The sequence below is a fragment of the Urocampus carinirostris genome, chromosome 3 (genome assembly GCF_059441175.1).
Source record: "Urocampus carinirostris isolate Australia breed hairy pipefish chromosome 3, RoL_Ucar_1.0, whole genome shotgun sequence".
In the NCBI taxonomy this organism is placed as follows: Eukaryota; Metazoa; Chordata; class Actinopteri; order Syngnathiformes; family Syngnathidae; genus Urocampus; species Urocampus carinirostris.
This window is the reverse complement of record NC_142351.1, coordinates 897765-919642: the sequence shown is the minus strand read 5'-3', so window position 1 is coordinate 919642 and position 21878 is coordinate 897765. Positions and strand designations below refer to the sequence as shown.

Here is a 21878-nt window from a genome sequence, read left to right as displayed (position 1 = left end):
TGTCATGGCTGCCGAACAATAGAATGTCCAGAAAGTCCTCTAGTCGACTTCAAACGACGTCAACTCGACTCAAGTATCACTTTGTGGTCATTTTTAATCCCGAGTTGGAGATATTTTTCGTTAAAAGACGGATAAAATGCGCTCCAGTGGGGAAGGACCGCGACGACCGGACGCTTTTTCCAAGCAGCTCGGAGAAGGTTGGACATTTTTTTTGCTTCTGCTACAATAACAATGCTTTCCAAAATGTTGCAGGCTGGCAATCAAAATAGTCACAGATCTACAGAAACAAATTGTAAAACAATACAAAACAATTTAAACTTTTTACACGCTGAAGACAAAATCCCTGAAAATGCAAAACATGAACACATCAATTCCAAATAGTAACTCTTCAGTGCTAAAATAGACAATTTGCAATTCCTTTTTGACCGATTTAAACACAAATGAAAAGCACACAAAACATTCGGAGTCAAATAAGTGAAAAGATCAAAAAGCAAAAGATCAGCAGTCGATTGAAAGATTGAATGCACTCGTATCCTAAAAATGAGTCCAAATTTGGCTCATTTTTCTGCTTTTCATTACCTTCTTTTTTTTTTTTCTTTCGTTTTGAAATCTATTATTATGCATCGCCTTCAGAGCCTTCAGGCATTGTTGAAGCACAATGGCAGAATCGATGTCAGTTTATAGCAGCCCCTTCACACACAAAGATCGTAGGTCGTGGATAGGAACATACCAACATAGCACAAAGCATGTGCTAGGAGCAAGATAGCGACTTCATTTTAATCATCAAAGACGACAACAAAAAAACTTTCTTCTGATGGCGCCGCTGGATTATTAAAATAATATAATTAATTAAAATAATTTAAAAAATGGCTATGGGAGTGCTTGAAAAGTGCTCCTAATTGGCCATGAAAACCATGTATGAACCCTGTTTCCATGACTTTCCGTATATTTCATGTGCGTTTCCTTCCCAAGGTTTCTTCATTTTCTGCATCCTGACCTTTTTTTGAGTCTTTCCTTGCCCTCTTGTAGCTTTCAGATCATGTTGATGTTGCAATGGTGTTCTGCGCATTCCTTTTGTGAGTTTTTGTGAGTAAAGGTGTCAACAAAAAATGCGATTTGACTTGTGTGTTGCAGACATCGGTGAAGACCATCTTCCTACTGCGTGGCAAGAACCAGAGTGTCCAGGAACTGTTTACAAGATACTCCAAATTGTGTTGAACAGAGCAGGTCGGTGGTTTTACTTTCAGAAACGTCCTTATTTCGGATAGAACGTCGTTGGGTGTGGCCCCAAAAAATACGCAGCGAGGAGATATGGCAAAAAGGGAAGGCTCCTTATTGCATTGCTCTAAACAACTCGTGATGGTTGCCTGCCCCCGGGTCAAGACTTCCGCCACATGTCTACACACAATAAGCTTTTGTCATCTCCAAAACTGCTTCAAGTTCATTTCAGGTTCAACTTTCCATATCCTTTTCTTTCCCCTTGACCGAATTGTCGAGAAATTGACGTTGACGCGTAGGGATGCGCAAACCGAAGCGGACATTCTGTCACGTGGTCACCGTGGGGACGCAACGTTTACTTTCAAAACCAAGCACCGCTTGGGTATTTTTACCTTGTGTATTTTCACACCCTGAGGGCGCTGTCTCCCAAGTTGGTTTTAGATGACGGCAATCAAACGAGAGGCGCCCGAAAGTCATCGAGGATGATTTTGGGGGGAAAATCACCAAAACGTCTGATATTACCCCCAAAAGTTTCGAGTAATGATGCTCGGACCTGTGACCTCCCGTTCCGGGGAGCGGGCGCCCAACCCTCAGGCCACCGAGCCGGTCTACCTCCGTTGCTTCCAAAAGCGACAATGTGAGAGTCCAGGCGATCGACGGTATGGAGAGAATGCCCGTGTTGGGTGATTGAAATGTGAAGCCTGTCAACATGGGAGGTGCAAGAGGCAGTGAAAGAAATGAAGGCACCTGGGTTGGATGGCTGTACTGCTGAATGCTTGAAGAAAGGTGGTACGGACATGATTGACTGGTCAGTAGGCTTGTTGAATGTATGCTTTTTAAGTGGTGTGGTTCCTGTCGATTGGTGGAGTGCATGTGTGGTGCCATTTTATAAGGGCAAAGGTGATAAGTATGAATGTTGCAATTCGAGAGGTATCGGATTGTTGTCTGTGCCGGGTAAGCTGTATGGAAGAGTCTTGATTAAGAGAGCGAGAGAAAGAACGAATGAGGTGGTGATGGAGGAGCAGAGTGGTTTCAGGAAAAAAAGAGGATGTGTGGATCAGGTGTTTGCAGTACGACGGGCGTGTGAGAGATATTTTGCAAAAGGTAAGAATGTTTATTTGCTTTTCATGGACTTGGAAAAGGCGTAGGACAGAGTTGATGGAGAGGCGTTGTGGGAAGTGATGGTAATGTATGGAGTAGGTTGAAAGTTGTTGGAAGCATTGAAGAGTTTTTGTATGAATAGCATAGCATGTGTAAGAGTAGGGAGTGAGACAAGTGAGTGGTTCCCTGTGTTGACTGGTGTGAGACAGGGGTATGTGATGTCACCATGGCTGTTTAATGTGTACATGGATGGCGTGGTGAGAGTATTTGGCAGAGGTGTAGAGATGATGGATAATAGTCTAACAGTGTGGCGGCAGGCAAGTCATATGATGTTTGCAGATGACAGAGTGCTCGTGGCTGATTCTGAGGAATCATTGAGAAGGTTTGGAAGAGTATGTGATAAGCGTAAGTGATGTGTCAAAGTCGGGAAGAGTAAGGTGGATCAAGTGTTCACGTGATGGAGTGGGCATGGCGTTAGAAATAAGGTCGTATGGACAGGAGCTGGTAGAAGTGGAAAGCTTTAGGTACTTGGGTTGTGATGCAGCTGCAGTTGGTGGAATGGAGTGCGAGGTATCGCACGGAGTGAATCGGGGAAGCCAAGGTTTCGGGTGCTCTGAGGAGACGTGGCCGCTTTGTCGTGTCCCGTTTCATCTGGAGAGACGAAAGCATGACCAACTTGGGTGCCGGGTCGGTCATGGTCCAAAATTCTTTGTGTGAGTTTTTTTTGCCATTTTCCCCCCTTTTTAAATTTCCGTTATTGTATGTGTTTGTCTTGCTGTCGGCCTCTTGAGGGATATGACCAAGGTGGATAGATAAATGTCCCGTGTTGCTCACCTCCCGGCCGATCGCTTCGACAGCTGTCCTTCGACATAAGGGTGGGTCAATGCATTGTCACAATAAGATTGCGGACCTGCAGGTTAGCCTCCTCACTCTCACAGTTGTTTTGTGGTGAACATTTTCTCTGTGAACTGCTCATCATTTTCTGCCCTGAATGTGATCAGGGCTTTGGTTTGCTCCACAGTCTCTGAAACATTAGCCCGCATGACCGCATTCGACACAAGTTGCTCACTCACAGGCCGACGGGACTCGATGCGAGACAGGAAATGATCTGATTCCTTCCGCATAACGATTTCATAGTGAATCGACAAGCGCAAACCTGACGTGGCTGTCGGAGCCTTCTATTGGCCAGTGTCACATATGCTTTAGAATTTAGAATCGATAGAATAGAATTTAACAGGTACAGAATGCCGACCTCCCCTCCGCGTCAAGAATCGATTCGGTCTCACGTGTTAGCATCATATTGTAAAGAAAACGGGACGCGCGGAATCGTGCGCAGTAAACACGCGCAATGACATATATCCGTAACGTTATCGTGACTATGCCGCTTCAGCGACCGGCGTTTTGTCCGTGTGGATGTGAAGGCACGACTCCTTTAAGATAAAAACCGGGCTAAACCGCGATCTTCCGAACAAATTAAGGTACTCGGCGGTTTGGAGTGCCAAGAGTCGTTTGTGGCTTTTGTGGTCGATTTGTGCTCTGTGTAAAGTCGCCATTTGGCAATGTTCATGTTTTGAGGCAACGATAAGGTTTTCCGTTGTGTTGATGTCGAAGACATCTCGATGTATTTTGTTTCAAAAACATGCATAGTTGTGAAAAAGGACTTACATTTGTGCGGTTCCTTTCCAGCCATGTTCGTTGATATTGAGAATTCGTCTTCTGGGAAGTGACTTTGTTCCAAGTCGGCTCCTGACCTCCTTCCATCCGAAGTGGTTCTTTTGGGGGTCGAAGGGGACTTCTCCCTCGGACTTGAGAGTATTGGGACACGTTACGCTTGCACATGCACGCGCAAAACCAAGTGACGAGGAAAAATAGCGAGGGAAAGTGGGAAGAATGGGACGCAGCAAACAATCTGAACAAAGCCACTCTTGGCATCTAGTGAAGATTACATTCCCAGAGGCCTAATACTCACTGATCAGCCGCGCCTAAGCCTTTAGAATTTTTTTTTACGTTTTGGCACTCGGGGACAATGGCCTGAAAACTGAATGAGTTGAGGGCAATTCAAATAAACGTGACTTGTGTCTTGCAGACGTCAGCCAAGAATATCTTGCTACTGCGCGGCAGGAACCAGAGTTGTCTGCCGTTAAAAATGAAGAGGATCTGAAGCCTTATCAGGTTAAGCAAGAGACTGAGGATGGGGAGCCTGTTGAGGAGGAGGACGATGTTCCAGTCTTGCGAGTGACCGGGGTCCGTTCAATCGCCGAAGATCAAGGTCAGCAGGACGTTCTAAGCATCAGCTCCCGTCAACACTTGGAAACGGAAGCGGACGACTCGTCCCGCTCCGCAAACGCTGAAGGCGGAAACGCATGCTCCCAGTGCGGGAAAACGTTTCGAAGCAAGTCTTATATGAAGTTGCATATGAAATTCCATGCTGGCGAAAAGCCTTTTTCTTGCTCAATTTGTGGTAAAAAATTCACCCAAAATGGGAGCTTAAAAATGCACACCAGAACCCACACTGGCGAGAAACCTGTTTCCTGCTCAGTTTGCGGTAAAAGATTCACTAACAGTGGGGACTTAAAAAGACACACCATAACCCACACTGGTGAGAAGCCCTTTTCTTGCTCAGTTTGCGATAAAAGATTCACTAAAGGTTGGGACTTAAAAAATCACACCAGAACCCACACTGGCGAGAAGCCTTTCGCTTGCTCAATTTGTGGTAAAAGATACAAAGAAAATGGGAGTTTAACATATCATATTAGAACCCACACTGGTGTTAAGCCTTTTTCCTGCTCAGTTTGCAGTCAAAGATTCACTAAAAGTGGAAGCTTAAAGAAACACATCAGAACCCACACTGGCGAGAAGCCTATTTCTTGCTCAGTTTCTGGTAAAAGATTCACCGAAAGTCGGAGCTTAAAAATACACTCCAGAACCCACACTGGCGAAAAGCCTTTTTCCAGCTCAGTCTGTGGTAAAAGATTCATTGAGAGTGGGAAGTTAAAAACACACCTTAGAACGCACACTGGGGAGAAGCCTTTTGCCTGTTCAGTTTGCGGTCAGAGATTCACTCACAGTCGGTCCTTAAAAATTCACACTAGAACCCACACTGGCGAAAAGCTTTTTTGTTGCTCAATTTGTGATAAAAGTTTCACCCAAAGTGGAATATTGAAATTACACCAACTAGTCCACACTGGTGAGAAGCCTTTTTCCTGCTCCGTTTGCGGTAAAAGATTCACCGAAAGTGGGAAGTTGAAAATACACCTTAGAACGCACCCTGGGGAGAAGCCTTTTTCTTGTTCAGTTTGAGGTCAAAAATCCACCTGAAATGAACACTTGAAATCACATCAACTAACCCACACTGCCAAAAAGCCTTTTTCCTGCTCCGTTTGTGGTCAAAGATTCACCGAAAGTGGGAGCTTAAAAATACACACTACAACCCACACTGGGGAAAAGCCTTTTTCTTGCTCAATTTGTGGTAAAAAAGATTAACCCAAAATGGAAATATGAAGTTACACACTAGAACCCACAATGGCGAGAAGCCTTTGACCTGTTGACATTGTGGTGAAAAACAAAATATCTATATTGTCAAGTCATTTTTATTTGTATAGCCCTTAATCACAAGAGTCTCAAAGGGCTTCACAGATTATTACACTATATTACACTGATTATTTTTCAGACTATTATTGGACACTAGAAATGACACACAAGAACCCACACTGGCGAGAAGACTTTTGCCTTCTCAGTTTGTGGTTAAAAATTGTTGTAACTTAAAAACATTCAATTGGCTAAGTATCATACAGGTCTTCTATAGGAACATAACGGCCACAAAACCATTTGCCTTCACCTTTTTTCAACCACTGACTGCCAGCACATCAAAAAGAAGCCACATTCATTCATTCACAGGAAGTGAGCAGACTCTCCAGTTGTATCATAAAGATTTGTGACCCCAAAGTCTTCATATGGATTTAAAAGATTCATGATTTCCATATGCGTCATGTTTTTTGATAGATGATCTATTTTATCTCTTGTGCCCGCATACAATTTTACCTGTTATCAAAAAGTATCATTATTATAACAATAAAATGGCCGCCCTAGGTCCCCAGGGTTGGGGCCTGTTCTCACCAGAGCCCCAAAGCTTGGAGAGCTTGTGGTTCTCTCCGTCCCTGTCGTCCGGATGAGAACAATCCCCGTGAAGTGCGCCGCCAAAAGAGATAGGAACCTTTATTCTGGTTGGCCATGTGCTGATTCTCACACATTCCTTCCCTGAGGGACTTTTTTGTTCTCAAAAGTACACAAAAATGGTTATTGCGACAACCTCTTTGGTGTTTTGGGCAAATATCCCATGCTGGCAGGCTATGAAAACAGTCCCTGATCATTGAAATGAATCTATTATCTTCAATCCGGGTTCATTGATCGGTACTATTAACCCGTTGCATCATTTCTTCCACTTTCCATCACTGAGTGCTTGCGTCAACAATGTGCTTTATTCTTTTGTTTGATTCCATTTTCTTTGTCCTGTGAATAAAACGTAGTTTCATCAAATCAAACTGCCTGCATTATTTTTGGGTCGATGTTATTTTTCTTCTGGACTGATCACTATCCATATCAAATAACTCCAAAATCGATCTTTTAAAGTTGTATTTAAAGTTGCATCCTTCATGATAAATGCTAGACGCGGGCTATTTCAAACTAATTCGTGTCAGAAACCGGGAGCGCCGCCTACTGACCGAATTGGTAACCACCAACTTAGATTTTGAACCAAATAAATATAATTGAAAGCAATGTGGTAATGGGTTGTTATTATGGCCATGAAAGAGTCTGAAATCACGTTACTTTTGCCAGAATCAAAACTTAACTCTGTGTTAAGTCAAGATAAAACAGAAAAGGGACTAGGATTATCATGGACCAAAATAAAGTTGACACAGAAAAGCCATATGAACATAAGGAACATGAACATGAGGCTTTTATTCCAGTTGCTGCCATGAGCGACACAACAAACGCGCACCATGTGGTCAGCACCCCGCCTGTTTTCAACATCGTTAGCAGCGCGCTGGAGACTGCCAAAAAATATCCGCCTTCCGGTCATAAAATCAGAGGCTAGATCAAACCTTACTTCATACCAGTGTAACGACACTCAATCATGCGCGACACAAGGGTTGACGGTCACTCGGTTTCTTGCCTGCATTCAGTAAACAAGACAAAGAACTTCTGTGCATGACTGCAATCATCTAAAACATGAATCAAAATACAAAAATACATCATTCAACATGCCGCACCTCGTGGCGTGGTTGCATCGAAACACGTTGCATCATCGTTTCAAGCTACATTACTTTAAATTCGTGTTTTTTATATATACTTCATTTAGCACAATTTATATACGAAGATAGTTCATGAAAGCAACTCATATCTAGCAAAATATGCATTTTTTTTTTAATCCGAACCAATATTGGGCACAGCTTACCTCCAGCACGATGTTATTGAGCCGAAGGTACGGCAAGCGCAGAAGACCATAAAGTGGCAAACCAAAAAGATGGCCTCACAGCCCATGTCTTAACGGCAGGGTATTTGAACTGGATGACTTTCAATGACTTTTGGATGACTCCAAAACCAAATATGCTCATAAAAGACAAAAGAAACTCAATAGGAATCAAATGATGACTCCCAACACGCGGTAAGCTTTCTCTCCTGGCTTTGATGTCCGGCAAAACGAACATCAAATGCGACAGAAACAAAGTGAAAATAAATCCAAACATCATTTTTGCATTCCGCGGATTCCGTTACTCCCCCAGCCTGCACAAAATGGAGTCATTTTATTCCTATTTAGTTTCTTTTGTTTTTTTCCTAGCATATTTGGTTTTGGAGTCATCCAAAAGTCATTGAAAGTAATCCAGTTCAAGTAACCCTCCCCAACCCTACTTAACAAATGAAGGTGGTACCAACATTTTTAACAGCAATGCAACAAAAACACGGATTTTATGAGAATTCAAAAAAAAAATCAATGAAATCAAATTTCAACTCTGTTGCACCAGCAGGTGGCACTGTTGGACTCGTCATTGCAGGACACTTAAACACAAACTTGTCAACAATATTTCAGCAGGAATTTCAACAGAACAAAACTTATGAATGCACACGTTACTGCTTTTTCTTCTACCTTTTTTATAATTTCCTTTTTTTGACAAATGTTGCCTTAACATAGTCGTTCACCGAACGAATCGAGTTATTTTGTCACCGACCTATCTCGTCTTCTATGTGTTTTCTGTTGCTGCGTTCCCGAAAAGACGACAACTGAGTTTTCCAACCTCCGACCAGGAGAAATGCTATGTACTCCAACTTTTCAACCAGGACCTTACACCTCGAGTGTCTTTCTGATTATATTTCCCCGGTTGAGGGTTAAAAAGCCCTGACTTCCTAAATTCTTAAGACACTTTTCGGTCGTATCTTGTAGAATTTCCCGAAACACCCATTTTAGTGAAAGCAGCATGTGATCCGTGCTACGTGTACCCACAATCCACTGCGGTGGGGTTTGGAAGGAGAAGGTGTCATGGCTGCCGAAAAAGAAAATGCGGAGAAATTCCTCTAGTCGACTTTAAACGACGTCAACTCGACTCAAGTATCACTTTGTGGTCCTTTTTAACCCCGAGTTGGAGATATTTTTCGTTGAAATTCGGAGAGAATGCGCTCCAGTGAGGAAGGACCGCGACGAGAGGACGCTTATTCCAAGCAGCTCGGGGAAGGTTGGACATTTTTTTTTTGCTTCTGCTACAATAACAATGCTTTCCAAAATTTTGCAGGCTGGCCAAAAAGTCGATCATTGATATGAAAAAATAGTGGTTTGAAATTCAAATACAACTTTTTTCAGCCTTTTACAGTAAACGACTCATTTTTCACCTCCAGCAAATACTAAAAGTGCATGAAATCAAATGAAGTTTAGCAGCATCTGGTACGAAGTCGCATCCAAACTTTATATATGTATATGTAATTTGTAACCGCAGTGTAGCCGTCCAACCTAAGATCCCCATTCGGGCTGGACTGGATGATGAGGCTTTTAATACAGTTGCTGCAATGAATGAGTCACACACAAACGTGGTTTCCGATCATTGCTGGCTTTCAACACTATAAGGGGAATTAGCATTTTAGCACAACATGCAACGTCCGGCAAAACTAACACAAAAGGCGACAGAAACAAATCAAGAATAAATCCAAAGAGCCTGACTACTTCAATCACATTACTGTGCATGTAGAGAGATTTGTCAGCCGTGATTTTAATCTTTACAATTAACTTTTTTCGGAGCACCGAAAGATCGTGGTTTACCGTTAGCGGCGCACTGTAGACTGCCAACAACCCCCGCCTTCCAATCACAGAATCAGAAGCCCAAATTTTACCCCATACCAGCAGGTGGCGCTGTTATAGCAGCCCTTTCACACACAAAGATCATAGGTCGTGGATGGGAACATCCCAAAATAGCACAAAGCATGCGCTAGGAGCAAGATAGCGACTTTATTTTAGTCATCAAAGACGACAACAAAAAAACTTTCCTCTGATGGCCGCTGGATATTTTTTTTCCTTTTGGAGGTACTGGAGAGAAAAAAAATAAGGCTTTGGAAGTGCTTGAAAAGTGCTCATAATTGGCCATGAAAACCACCTTGCCGAACGAAAACTCGACTTCCTCTTTTTAACAGAAACTTGGCAACAAACAAACGAGTTCGCTGCTCTGAATGACTCCACGCCTCCCGGCTTTGTTTACATCTGCCGTCCCCGTGGCAACGGCCGTGGAGGATGTCTCGCGGTAATCCACCGCGAGAAGTGGAAAGTCTTGCCCGTCTCTGTCACTGCATCGACTTCCTTTGAATGCCTGGTGTTTAAGCTCCCCGGACCCACGCCAACCATCATTGCTTCAATTTATCGCCCCCCAAAGCCACATAGTGATTTTATCAATGAATTCTCCAGCTTAATGTCACATTTATCCACTCTCTCGCCAAATTTAATTTTATTGGGAGATTTCAATATTCACATGGACAACCCCAACCTGCCACTCACCAGAGACTTTACATCTTGCCTGGAGAGTCTCGGGATACACAGCCTTATTGACTTCCCCACCTACATTAAAGGCCACACATTGGACTTGGTCTGCTGGTCTGGCCTCTCTACTTCCAAGCCCACTTCCGACGTTTTTCCTGAATCTGATCATGTCCTCCTCACTTTTAACACCATACTCTGTCTCTCTACTGTCAAAACCTCCCGTCTCATTTCTTTTCGTAATACCAAAAATATCAACATTGACACCCTCTGCTCCATTATTGACCGTTCCCCACCCCCAGAAGCTCTTTCAAGCCCAGATGAGTTCACCACTCACTACAATACCTGCCTCACAAATATTCTAAATTCTCTTGCCCCCCTGAAAACCAGGACTGCCTCATTCTCCACATCTGCCCCCTGGTTTACACCCGCTCTTCGGTCAATGAAATCAAAGAACCGCCAACTTGAGCGACTTTATAAGAAAACCGGCCTCACCATCCATAAGGACATGTACACTACTCATACTGCTAAATACAAGGACCAAATTACACAAACCAAATCCAGCTACTACTCCGGCCTCATCCTTTCCAACGAAGGAAATTCAAGAACTCTCTTCTCTGTCATGAACAAAATCCTCCAGCCACCAAATTCTCTCCCCCTCCACCTGTACTCCACAGCAACCTGCAACTCCATAATGGAGTACTTCAATCACAAAATCCTTAAGATTCACCACCAACTCCATCAAAACCTGTCTGCTCCCTCCCCATCTGAATTTCCTTCTCCTTGTCACTTCTTCTCCAGTTTTGCTCCACCCACGACTGCTGAATTATCCAACCTCATACTCAAATCCAAGCCCACCACTTGCCAGCTTGATCCCCTCCCTTCATCCCTTGTTAAATCCTGCCTCCCTTCTCTGCTTCCTCTCATATCTGCCATTATCCACTCCTCACTCTCTTCTGGTATTGTCCCATCACTTTTCAAAACCGCTGCTGTTACCCCTACGCTGAAAAAACATGGTGCTGACCCCAACAACTTTGACAACCTTCGCCCCATCTCCAACCTTCCATTTATTTCAAAAATCTTTGAAAAACTGTTGCTGCTCAACTCCACTCGCACCTGTCCCTCCACTCTCTCTATGAGCCCTTTCAGTCTGGTTTCCGCCCCTGCCACAGCACAGAGATTGCCTTAATCCGTATTGTAAATGATCTCCTCATAGCATCTGACTCCGGTTTAGTCTCCATCCTCATCCTCCTAGACTTGAGCGCCGCCTTCGACACAATCTCTCACCCTATCCTCCTCAATAGACTCTCCTCCATTGGTCTCACCCATACTCCCCTCAGTTGGTTCCATTCCTATCTCACTGGCCGCACTCAGTTTGTCCAGCTGAAATCCTTCACCTCAAAGCCCTCCCTAGTCACCACAGGTGTACCCCAGGGATCTGTCTTAGGTCTTCTTCTCTTCATCGTCTACCTCTTGCCTCTTGGTCATATCCTCCGCAAATTTAATATCCAATTTCACTGCTTTGCTGATGACACCCAACTCTACCTCTCCTGCAAACCAAACTCCATACTCCCACCTCCCTCCCTCACCTCTTGCCTTTCCGAACTCAAAACATGGTTCACAACAAACTTCCTTAAATTAAATGCCAATAAAACTGAATTCCTCCTTCTTGGCACCAAATCCACTTTATCCAAAGTAAACAACTTCTCTCTCAACATCGACAGCTCCTTAGTGTCCCCCTCCCCCCAGGTCAAGAGTCCGGGTGTCATCCTGGATAGCATGCTTACCTTCCACTCACATATCAACACCATCACCCGCACTGCTTATTTCCACCTCCGCAATATTACCGGACTCCGCCCTTCCCTCACCCCCCGCACCACTGCTATTCTCGTCCACAGTCTTGTCACATCCCGCCTTGACTACTGCAATGCTCTCCTCTTCGGCTTTCCTCAAAAGTCCCTCCATAAAATTCAGCTGGTTCAAAATGCCTCTGCTCGCATCATCACAAAAACATCTTCCCAGCAGCACATCACCCCCGTTCTCCAACAGCTACACTGGCTTCCTGTTCAGCATCGCATCAGCTACAAACTCATCCTATATACATATATGGCCATTCACAACCTGGCTCCTCCTTACCTGTCCGACCTTCTCCAGGTGCACGTCCCCACTCGCTCCCTCAGATCCTCGTCCTCCCTCCGACTGTCAGTGCCCCCTGCCCATCTGAGCACCATGGGAGCTAGAGCCTTCAGTTGCGCTGCTCCCAAGCTTTGGAATAATCTACCTCCGGACCTCCAAAACTGCACACCTCTCTCCACTTTTAAGTCCCGTCTAAAAACACACCTGTTCAGGACTGCCTACAACACATAGCTTCTCCATTTCCTTTGTTTTTATGATTTTATGTCTTGTTTTTATTTATTTTTTCGTTTACAACTTTTTAAATTGTATTTTTTTCATTGTTTGTACAGTGTCCTTGGGTGGCCTGAAAGGCGCTTTTAAATAAAATGCATTATTATTATTATTATTATGTATGAACCCCGTTTCCATGACTTCCTGTATATTTCATGCGCGGCCCCTTCCCAAGGTTTCTTCATTTTACGCATCCTGACCTTTTTTGAGTCTTTCCTTGCCCTCTTGTAGCTTTCAGATCAGGTTGATGTGAGTTTCGTCACAAATAAATGCGGTTTGTCTTCTGTTTTGCAGAAATCGGTGAAGACCATCTTCCTCCTGCGTGGCAAGAACCAGAGTGTCCAGGAACTGTTTACAAGATACTCCAAATCGTGTTGAACAGAGCAGGTTGGTCGTTTTACTTTCCGCAACGTCCTTATTTCAGAGAGAACGTCGTTGGGCGTGGCCCCAAAAAATATGCAGCGAGGAGATATGGCAAAAAGGGAAGGTTCCTCATGGTATTGCTCTAAACAACTCGTGATGGTTGCCCGCCCCCGGGTCACGACTTCAGCCAGATGTCTACACACAATAAGCTATTGTTTTCTATTTAAAAAAAACTAAAGATAGATATGGGATCAGGGGCGTGTCTGTGAATTGAATTCTAATTGATTTGACGAAGAGGAAGCAATATGTGAAAATGGGACAGTTGTCCTCTGAATACTTGGACATCTGTTGTGGAGTACCACAAGGTTCTATCCTGGGTACAAAGTTATTTCATTTAAATCTTATCGATATTTTTCATGTTTCAAAAGTATGAATCGATTTGCCGACGACATTAACATTTTCTATGCCAATGATAATTACATTCATTTCAAAACGAGCAATGATCATGAAGTCATTCACCTAAAAGTATGGATGGATAAAACCAAATTCATATTCTTTGTTAATCGCAAGGCAAATCAAGATTTAGAAGTCGAAATGGATGGGAACTCTATTCCTTTTTTCTTTTATCAACATTTTGTAGTTTGCATCAAACAGCTGTGTGGAATGTGGTGTCACCCCCAAATATTGAAACCCTTTATTCGTCCATTTGAAATCAAATCTTTCAATCACATCTCTTGGACATTTTCCTGATATCATCGTTGTGTTGGAATTTTTTGTTAAATCCACACAAACTTCAATGAATCGTCCGACTCCAATTTGTGACCTTTCCCAATCGCTTTTCATCCAAACAATTTTCTCTTTTCTGCATAGAAAGTTCTCAGAAGCCGGCATTTCACTCACGCGTGGATTTATTTCTAACACACAAAACTCTGCTCGCTTCTCCTTCCAAAAACTGACTCTTCTCATTCTCCCGAGTTGCTCAGCAAAGCATCTCCTTCGCCCCTTGGCTGGGTCCCATTGGTCTCCCGTCCCGGAAGAACGGCGCGTCGACTCCTCCGCGTCGGCCTTCAGACAGCTTGTCAAAATTGACTCCAGAAAACTTTGGCACGAAACACAAAGAGTCCAACAGACGAACCCAGATTCAAACCACCATATTCCTTTAATTGCTACTGATTTGCTCTCATTCTTTAAATAGTCAGCTACTTCTCCATCTATTTGAAGGCTCTCCAACAGTGGTGGCATCGATAACGAAGGTTCCTTCAGCATTACCGGCAGGTCTTCTGCAAACGATGATATTTTGTGTTCTGTTCCTCCTTCATCTCATATCCCCCTTATTTGCTCATTTTGTCTTATTGATTCCGCGAGTGGTTCTATGCTTACTGCAAACAAGAGTGGGCTTAAACAGTCCCCTTGCCGGACTCCTCTTTTGATATCCAAGAAATCGGAGCCGTTTACTCTAAGCCGAGATTTAGGCTTTTTATCGATAATTTTCACCCGTTCTACAAATATTCGAGGGAAGCCAAAAGCTATAAGTGTTTTGGTAGAAGAAGCTCGGTTTCACCCTATGGAAAGCGTTTTGTGCATGCAAGCTCCGTAACATCGAGGGTTGGCTCTCGGATTTTGTGCTCGTAATTATGTTTAGTATCCTGCTGATATCGTTTGCGCCCCGTCTTCCCGGAATAAACCCCGTTTGATCCATTTCTAATTCATTAAGCTATACATTTCTGCATTCTTTTTGCCAGTTTGCTTGTGAGAATTTTGAGATGTTAAGAAAGTAAAGTAAGTGGTCTCTAGCTTTCGCACGATATTGGGTCTTTTCCTTCTTTGTGCAAGACTGTTACGATGGCTTCCGATTTGGGGGATCTCCTTTTGTTGGCGCATCGTTAAATACTTTATGCAGTACCGCTGTTAATCCTTCTTTAAAGCTTTTGGAGAACACGCCCAGGAATCCATCCCTTCCTGGGCTATGGATTCTTCTGGTCTCGTCGTTGGCTCCTCCGTGTTAGCATGTAGCTCCTCCATGCCTTCCAGCCTCCGCTCCAGCGACAAAGTGCGCTCCAGAAGTTCTTTTTCAAGTCTTGCCACGGCAATATTGTTCCCGCCGGCTGCTTCGGTATGTTCTCGCCTTCATTTAGGGATTTCGCGGAGGATGGCCGAGTGGCGTCCCTCGTCGACCGATGACATTCCTTCTGCTCCCTCGGTCGTTTTCCCCTTAGCGCCCGTTTCCTCCTTGACCATGTTTTGTTGAAGTGTTTTTCTTTGATATGAGTCACAAATTGTAGCCTTTCTGTCTTTCTCCTAGTATGTATTACATTTGTCTTTGGTGATTTTTGTCCGAGCGAGTTTCCTTGCTGCCGTCTACCTCATAGCGCCGCCGGATGTCCACTCCGGCCCCTTTTTATCCTCTAAAAACGAGCATTTCATTCCCAGAGGCCTAATACTTACTGATCAGCCGCGCCTTAGCCTTTAGAATTTTTTTCTACGTTTTGGCACTATGGGACAACGCTTCTGAAAACGTTACAGCACTGAACGAGTTGAGGGCAATACAAATAAACGTGACTTTTGTCTTGCAGACGTCGGCCGAGAATATCTTCCTACCGCGCGGCAGGAACCAAAGTTGCCTGACGTTAAAAATGAGGATAAGAAGCCTTATCACGGTAAGCAAGAGGCGGAAGATGGGGAGCCTGTTCACGTTAAAGAAGAGGAAGATTTTCCAGTCTTGCGAGTGACCGGGGTCCGTTCAACCGCCGAAGATCAAGGTCAACCTGAGGACGACGGTCGCCAGGAGCTTCTAAGCATCAGCTCCCATCAACATGTGGAAAAGGATGAGGACAACACGTCCCGCTCCGCAAACGCTGAAGGCGGTAACACATGTTCGCAGTGTGGGAAAACGTTTCGAAGCAAGTATTATATGAAGTTGCATATGAAATTCCACGCTGGCGAGAAGCCTTTTTCCTGCTCAGTTTGTGGTAAAAGATTCACTACAACTGAGAGTTTAAACAGACACACCAGAACCCACACTGGCGAGAAGCCTTTTTTTTGTTCAATTTGCGGTCAAAAATTTGCCCAAAATGGACACTTGAAATCACACAAACTAACACACAGTGGTGAGAAGCCTTTTTCCTGCTCAGTTTGCGGTAAAAGATTCACTTTAAGTGGATACTTAAAAAGACACACCAGAACCCACACTGGCGAGAAGCCTTTTTCCTGCTCAGTTTGCGGTAAAAGATTCACTAACAGTGGGGACTTAAAAAGTCACACCAGAACCCACACTGGCGAAAAGCCTTTTTCTTGTTCAATTTGCGGTCAAAAATTCACCCAAAATGGACACTTGAAATTACATCAACTAACCCACACTGGCGAGAAGCCTTTTTCTTGCTCAGTTTGTGGTAAAAGATTCACCGAAAGTCGGAGCTTAAAAATACACACCAGAACCCACACTGGCGAGAAGCCTTTTTCTTGTTCAGTTTGCGGTCAACAATTCACCCGTAATGGACAATTGAAATCACACCAACTAATACACGGTGGTGAGAAGCCTTTTTCCTGCTCAGTATGCGGTCAAAGATTCATCACAAGTGGGAGCTTAAAAATACACACCAGAACCCACACTGGCGAGAAGCCTTTTTCCTGCTCAGTTTGTGGTCAAAGATTCATCACAAGTGGGAGCTTAAAAAGACACATTAGAACCCACACTGGCGAAAAGCCTTTTTCCTGCTCAATTTGTGGTAAAAAATTCACCCTGAATGGGCACTTAAAAATACACACCAGAACCCACACTGGCGAGAAGCCTTTTTCCTGCTCAGTTTGTGGTCAAAGATTCACCGAAAATGGGAGCTTAAAAAACCACATTAGAACCCACACTGGCGAGAAGCCTTTTTCTTGCTCAGTTTGTGGTCAAAAATTCGCCCAAAATGGAAACTTGATAAAACACCAACTAACCCACACTAGCGAGAAGCCTTTTGCTTGTTCAGTTTGCGGTCAAAAATTCACCCGAAATGGACACTTAAAGATACACACAAGAACCCACACTGGCGAGAAGCCTTTTTCTTGCTCAGTTTGCGGTCAAAGATTCACTTCAAGTCAGAACTTAAAAAGTCACACGAGTACCCACACTGGCGAGAAGCTTTTTTCCTGCTCAGTTTGTGGTAAACGATTTGCCTGGAGTGGGGACTTAAAAATACACACTAGAATCCACACTGGCGTGAAGCCTTTTTCTTGCTCAGTTTGCGGTCAAAGATTCACTACAAGTCGGAGCTTAAAAACACACACATTAACCCACACTGGGGAGAAGCCTTTTTCTTGCTCAGTTTGCGGTCAAAGATTCACCACAAGTCGGAGCTTAAAAACACACACATTAACCCACACTGGGGAGAAGCCTTTTTCTTGCTCAGTTTGTGGTCAAAAATTTGCCCAAAATGGACACTTGAAAATGCACCAACTAACCCACACTGGCAAAAAGCTTTTTGCCTGCTCAGTTTGTGGTCAAATATTCACCCAGCGTTGGAACTTAAAAATACATTCCATAACCCACACTGGCGAGAAGCCTTTTTCTTGTTCAGTGTGCAGCCAAACATTCACACGGAATGAGAACTTAAAAAGACACACATCAACCCACACTGGCGAGAAGCCTTTTTTGTGTTCAGTTTGTGAAAAAGGATTCACTACAAGTCAGAACTTAAAAAGACACACATTAACCCACACTGAAGAGAAGCCTTTGACCTGTTGACATTGTGGTGAAAAACAAAATATCTATATTGTCAAGTCATTTTTTATTTGTGACGCCCTTAATCACAAGAGTCTCAAAGGGCTTCCCAGGTTATTACACAGACATTTTTTCAGACTATTATTGGACACTAGAAATGACACACAAGAACCCACACTGGCGAGAAGATTTTTGCCTGCTCAGTTTGTGGTCAAAAATTCACTAAGAGTTGTAAAACATTCAATTGGTTAAGTATCATACAGTTCGTCTATAGGAACATAACGGCCACAAATCCATTTGCCCTCACCTTTTTTAAACCACTGACTGCTACCACGTCAAAAAAGCCACATTCATTCACAGGAAGTGAGCAGACTCTCCAGTTGTATCATAAAGATTTTTGACCCCAAAGTCTTCATATGGATTCAAAAGACTCATGATTTGCATATGTGTCATGTTTCTTGATAGATGATACAATTTTGCCTGTTATCAAAAAGTATCATTATTATAACAATAAAATGGCAGACCTAGATCCCAAGGGTTGGGGCCTGTTCTCACCAGAGCCCCAAAGCTTGGAGAGCTTGTGGTTCTCTCCGTCCCTGTCGTCCGGATGAGAACAATCCCCGTGAAGTCTGCCGCCAAAAGAGATAGGAAGCTTTATTTCTTCATCTTCCTGGTTGGCCATCTGCTGCTTCTCACACACTTCTCCCCTGAGGGTCTTTTTTGTTCTCAAAAGTACACAAAAAGGGTTATTGCAGCACCTTCTTTTGTGTTTTGGGCAACTATCCCATGTCGGCACGCTATGAAAACAGTCCCTGATCATTGAAATGAGTCCATTATCTTAAAACCGGGTGCATTGATCATTACTGTTGACCTGTTGCATCATTTCTTCCACCTTCCAACCCTGAGCGCTTGTGTCAACAATGTGCTTTATTCTTTTGTTCGATATATATTGTTTTGTTATGTGAATAAAACGTAGTTTGTTGAGATCAAACTGTCTGCATTATTTTTGGGTCGATGTTATTGTTTCTTCTGGACCGATCACTATCCATATCAACGAACTACAAAATGAACGTTGAAAAAAACGTTGTGTTTAAAGTTGGACCCTTTGGCTATTTCAAATGAATTTGTGTCGGAAACCGAGAGCGCCGCCTGCTGACTGAATTGGTAAGATTATGAACCAAATAAATAGCATTGAAAGCCATTTGGAATTGTGTTGCTATTTTGGCCAAAAGAGTCAGAAATCACGTTACGACTGATGACTTTTGCCAGAATCGAAACTCAACTCTGTGTCAAGTCAAGACAAGACAGAAAAAGGACTTGGATTTTCCTGGACCAAGATGAAGTTGAGACTGGAACTGGAAATCACCATGACCACATGGTAAGAAAACGTGAAAGCGAAATATGAAATGTTATGAACTGAGCCAGCGTGTGGATAAGAGAGTACTCGGTTGCTTTGGACACATGGATGAGGAGCAAATGTTGGAGAGGATCTACAGAGCAGAAGTCAATGGAAGGAGACCATCAGGAAGGCCGCCATTAAAGTGGATGGATGGAGGAAAGAGGTCTAAATCTAGTGGAAGCTAGAGCTCTCTTTGGTGATAGGAAAGGAGTGGAGAGGTGTTGTGAAAGGATAGTGGGATTGTGGAGGCGTTCTTAAGGATGGACTGGGCACCCGTATGATGCGGCAGGGGTAAACCAGCAATTGAACAGAAGAGTGTTGTGTCACACGGCCGCTTTCTCGTGTCCAATTTCATCTGGAGGGATGAAAGCATGACCGACTTAGGTGCCGAGGTGCCTAACATCTTTGGGATGGCCATGATCCCTATTTTTTTTTTGCTATTTTTTTCATTTTATTTATAAAATGTGTTTTTAAGTTTGGGATCCAATTTTTCACGGAACCAGGTAAGGCTTCAAGCTATTGTCTCACCTGTTAGGACACCCACGCTACACTCATTTGTGGGCACTTGGTTGCAAAAACAAATTCAGGCGAGAAAAAAAACCTTTCTATATCTGTGTGTTCCAATTTGGATGATTTAATGTGAGTAGAACTTGCAAAGGGCACAAAATGTTATGTACATATACATTGAAGGATTTTATGGTTTTATACGATTAAATACAAGTTACATTTATTAGATGCAATAAAGATTTTCACTGAGTGAGCTTTAGGTCATGCCGTTCCGAACGCGAATGTTTTGTTTAGTTCTGTTGATAACAGACACACGAGGACAAAACATCGAGGCGAGGTGGTGGAGCCCACGTGGGGGGTTTTCCTGACGCGCCGGCTCGCGAAAAAAGGCGCGGGCTGGAAGAACTTCAGAAGATCGAAGGAGAAAGGAGGCTCGACGAAGACTCGAGCGACACTAATTCGGCGGTTTCGATGGAGTTAATTATTCAAGAAATTAAATCTGCCCTCGTGTGGAAATGCCGGGTTCTTGTCCGTCTTTTCACAAAAAAAAATGAGCACGCATTGTCAGGTGAATGAAGTTTATGTTTGGTTAATGGAGTCAGATAACTAAATCGAATAATTTGGTAAATGGTACATTTTTAAGATTCAGATTCAGATCGACTTTATTGTCATTCTAGTACACGCGTATACAGAAGGAAATGTCGGTACATCCGACCCGCACGGTTTCCTTGAATGTACAGATATTAATAAAATGTTGTATTGAGTTGTAGTATTGAGTGCTAATAATATACTAAATAATTATGGCTATGTATAGTATGTTACAGTAGTGCAAATAGTGCAAGAGGAGTAGCCAACCATGGGCAGTCAGGTAAACAGAACAATAACACTGTAACAATAACACTGTAAGTACAATAGTGCAGAGAAACAGATGTGCAAGGAGTGGCATCGGTGCCGTGACTTCTATCAAACTCTCCGAACCGAGGACTGTCCTACCTGCCACATCAGCTCACAGTATTTGAAATTTTAGTTACATGAGCGATATTGTTTAGCTCATTACAGTGCAGTGTCACGGTGATACGCAGGCTGCTGATTTAAATTTGTGATTTTGACCTATTTACATTTTATTCTGTTAATCTTTGAAACATGTTTAATCAGAGCAATGTGTTAGCTCCACAATTTGACACACCTATTCACTTTGGCATGTTTACCCCCATCCCCTCTGATGATAGTTCTACCCCAGGTGGTGTTACACATAGAGTAGATGTGATTCCTAATATATATATATATATATATATATATATATATATATATTGGAAATGTGTTGCTATTTTGGCCGTATACAGTGGAACCCGGGTTCTGGACCATAATCCGTTCCAGAACCCTGTTCGAAAACCGATTTGTTCGATCACCGAAATCATTTCTCCCATTAAAAGTAATGTAAAATCATTTTAATCCGTTCCCCATACCCTGAATATTTACCACGAATGTAAACATGAAGCTAACCCGGGCTAATCGTACGTTCGCGTTAGCTAACGTGAAGGTGTCAAAATAAAAAAATCAGACTCTTTTACACGTCATTTAGCACCCAGGTCTCCGCCACAAGTGGTGAGCGCTTAAAAGATAAAGAAAAGAATTATGAATAGGATTTCTTACCTGTGTGGTGGTCTGCAGAAGCCATGCTCTATTCCCTCGAAAGAAGGGAAACTTGCACACCTTCATCATATTTTGCTATTATTTCTTTCTTAAATGCAATATGGGGGCAGTAGCTCAGGAGGTAGAGCGATCGTCTTAGGATTAAGGGATCCCAGTCCGAATCCTGGCTTGTCCGTGTTACATGTGGAAGTGTCCTTGGGTAAGACACTGAACCCCCAATACCCCCAAAAAGCAGGTTAGCGTCTTACATGGCTGCAATACAAGGCCACTATTGGGAAATGTGAAGCACAATGTAAAGCGCTAGAGAAATGCGTTCATTAGTTGTACGCACTACTCTCTGCTAGCACTGACCTTCTTCCGCGGCATCATTAGGGGTTAAAAGACTCTGTTCACCGATATTAAAAACGAAAGCAAAAATGAGTGCGCGTTGCCGTGACAACAGTTCTTCACAAAGGGTGGGGGCAATCTACACGATCTACACCCGTACACCGCTCAGCATTGCCCCTAGCATACCGGCG

General features: G+C 43.4%; 3 protein-coding genes across 4 annotated transcripts in view; 2 read left to right on the top strand and 1 right to left on the bottom strand.

Annotated features, from left to right (window-relative positions):
• LOC148368215 (uncharacterized) overlaps positions 1-6822 on the top strand; it is a 359448-nt gene extending 352626 nt beyond the window's left edge. The window contains exons 2-3 of the mRNA XM_088330230.1: positions 1135-1227; positions 4406-6822. Coding sequence (XP_088186356.1) covers positions 1135-1227; positions 4406-5619 — 1307 coding nt within the window. The 3' untranslated portion in view covers positions 5620-6822. The remainder of the gene's footprint in view (positions 1-1134; positions 1228-4405) is intronic.
• Positions 1-21878, bottom strand: part of LOC148368211 (uncharacterized) — a 157539-nt gene that overhangs the window by 50808 nt on the left and 84853 nt on the right. The gene's annotated exons all lie outside the window — the stretch shown is intronic.
• Positions 8849-18792, top strand: LOC148368214 (uncharacterized). Its single transcript, XM_088330173.1, has 3 exons — positions 8849-9047; positions 13031-13123; positions 15673-18792. The coding sequence occupies exons 1-3, from the start codon at positions 8987-8989 to the stop codon at positions 17823-17825; spliced, it is 2307 nt and encodes a 768-aa protein (XP_088186299.1). The 5' UTR covers positions 8849-8986; the 3' UTR covers positions 17826-18792.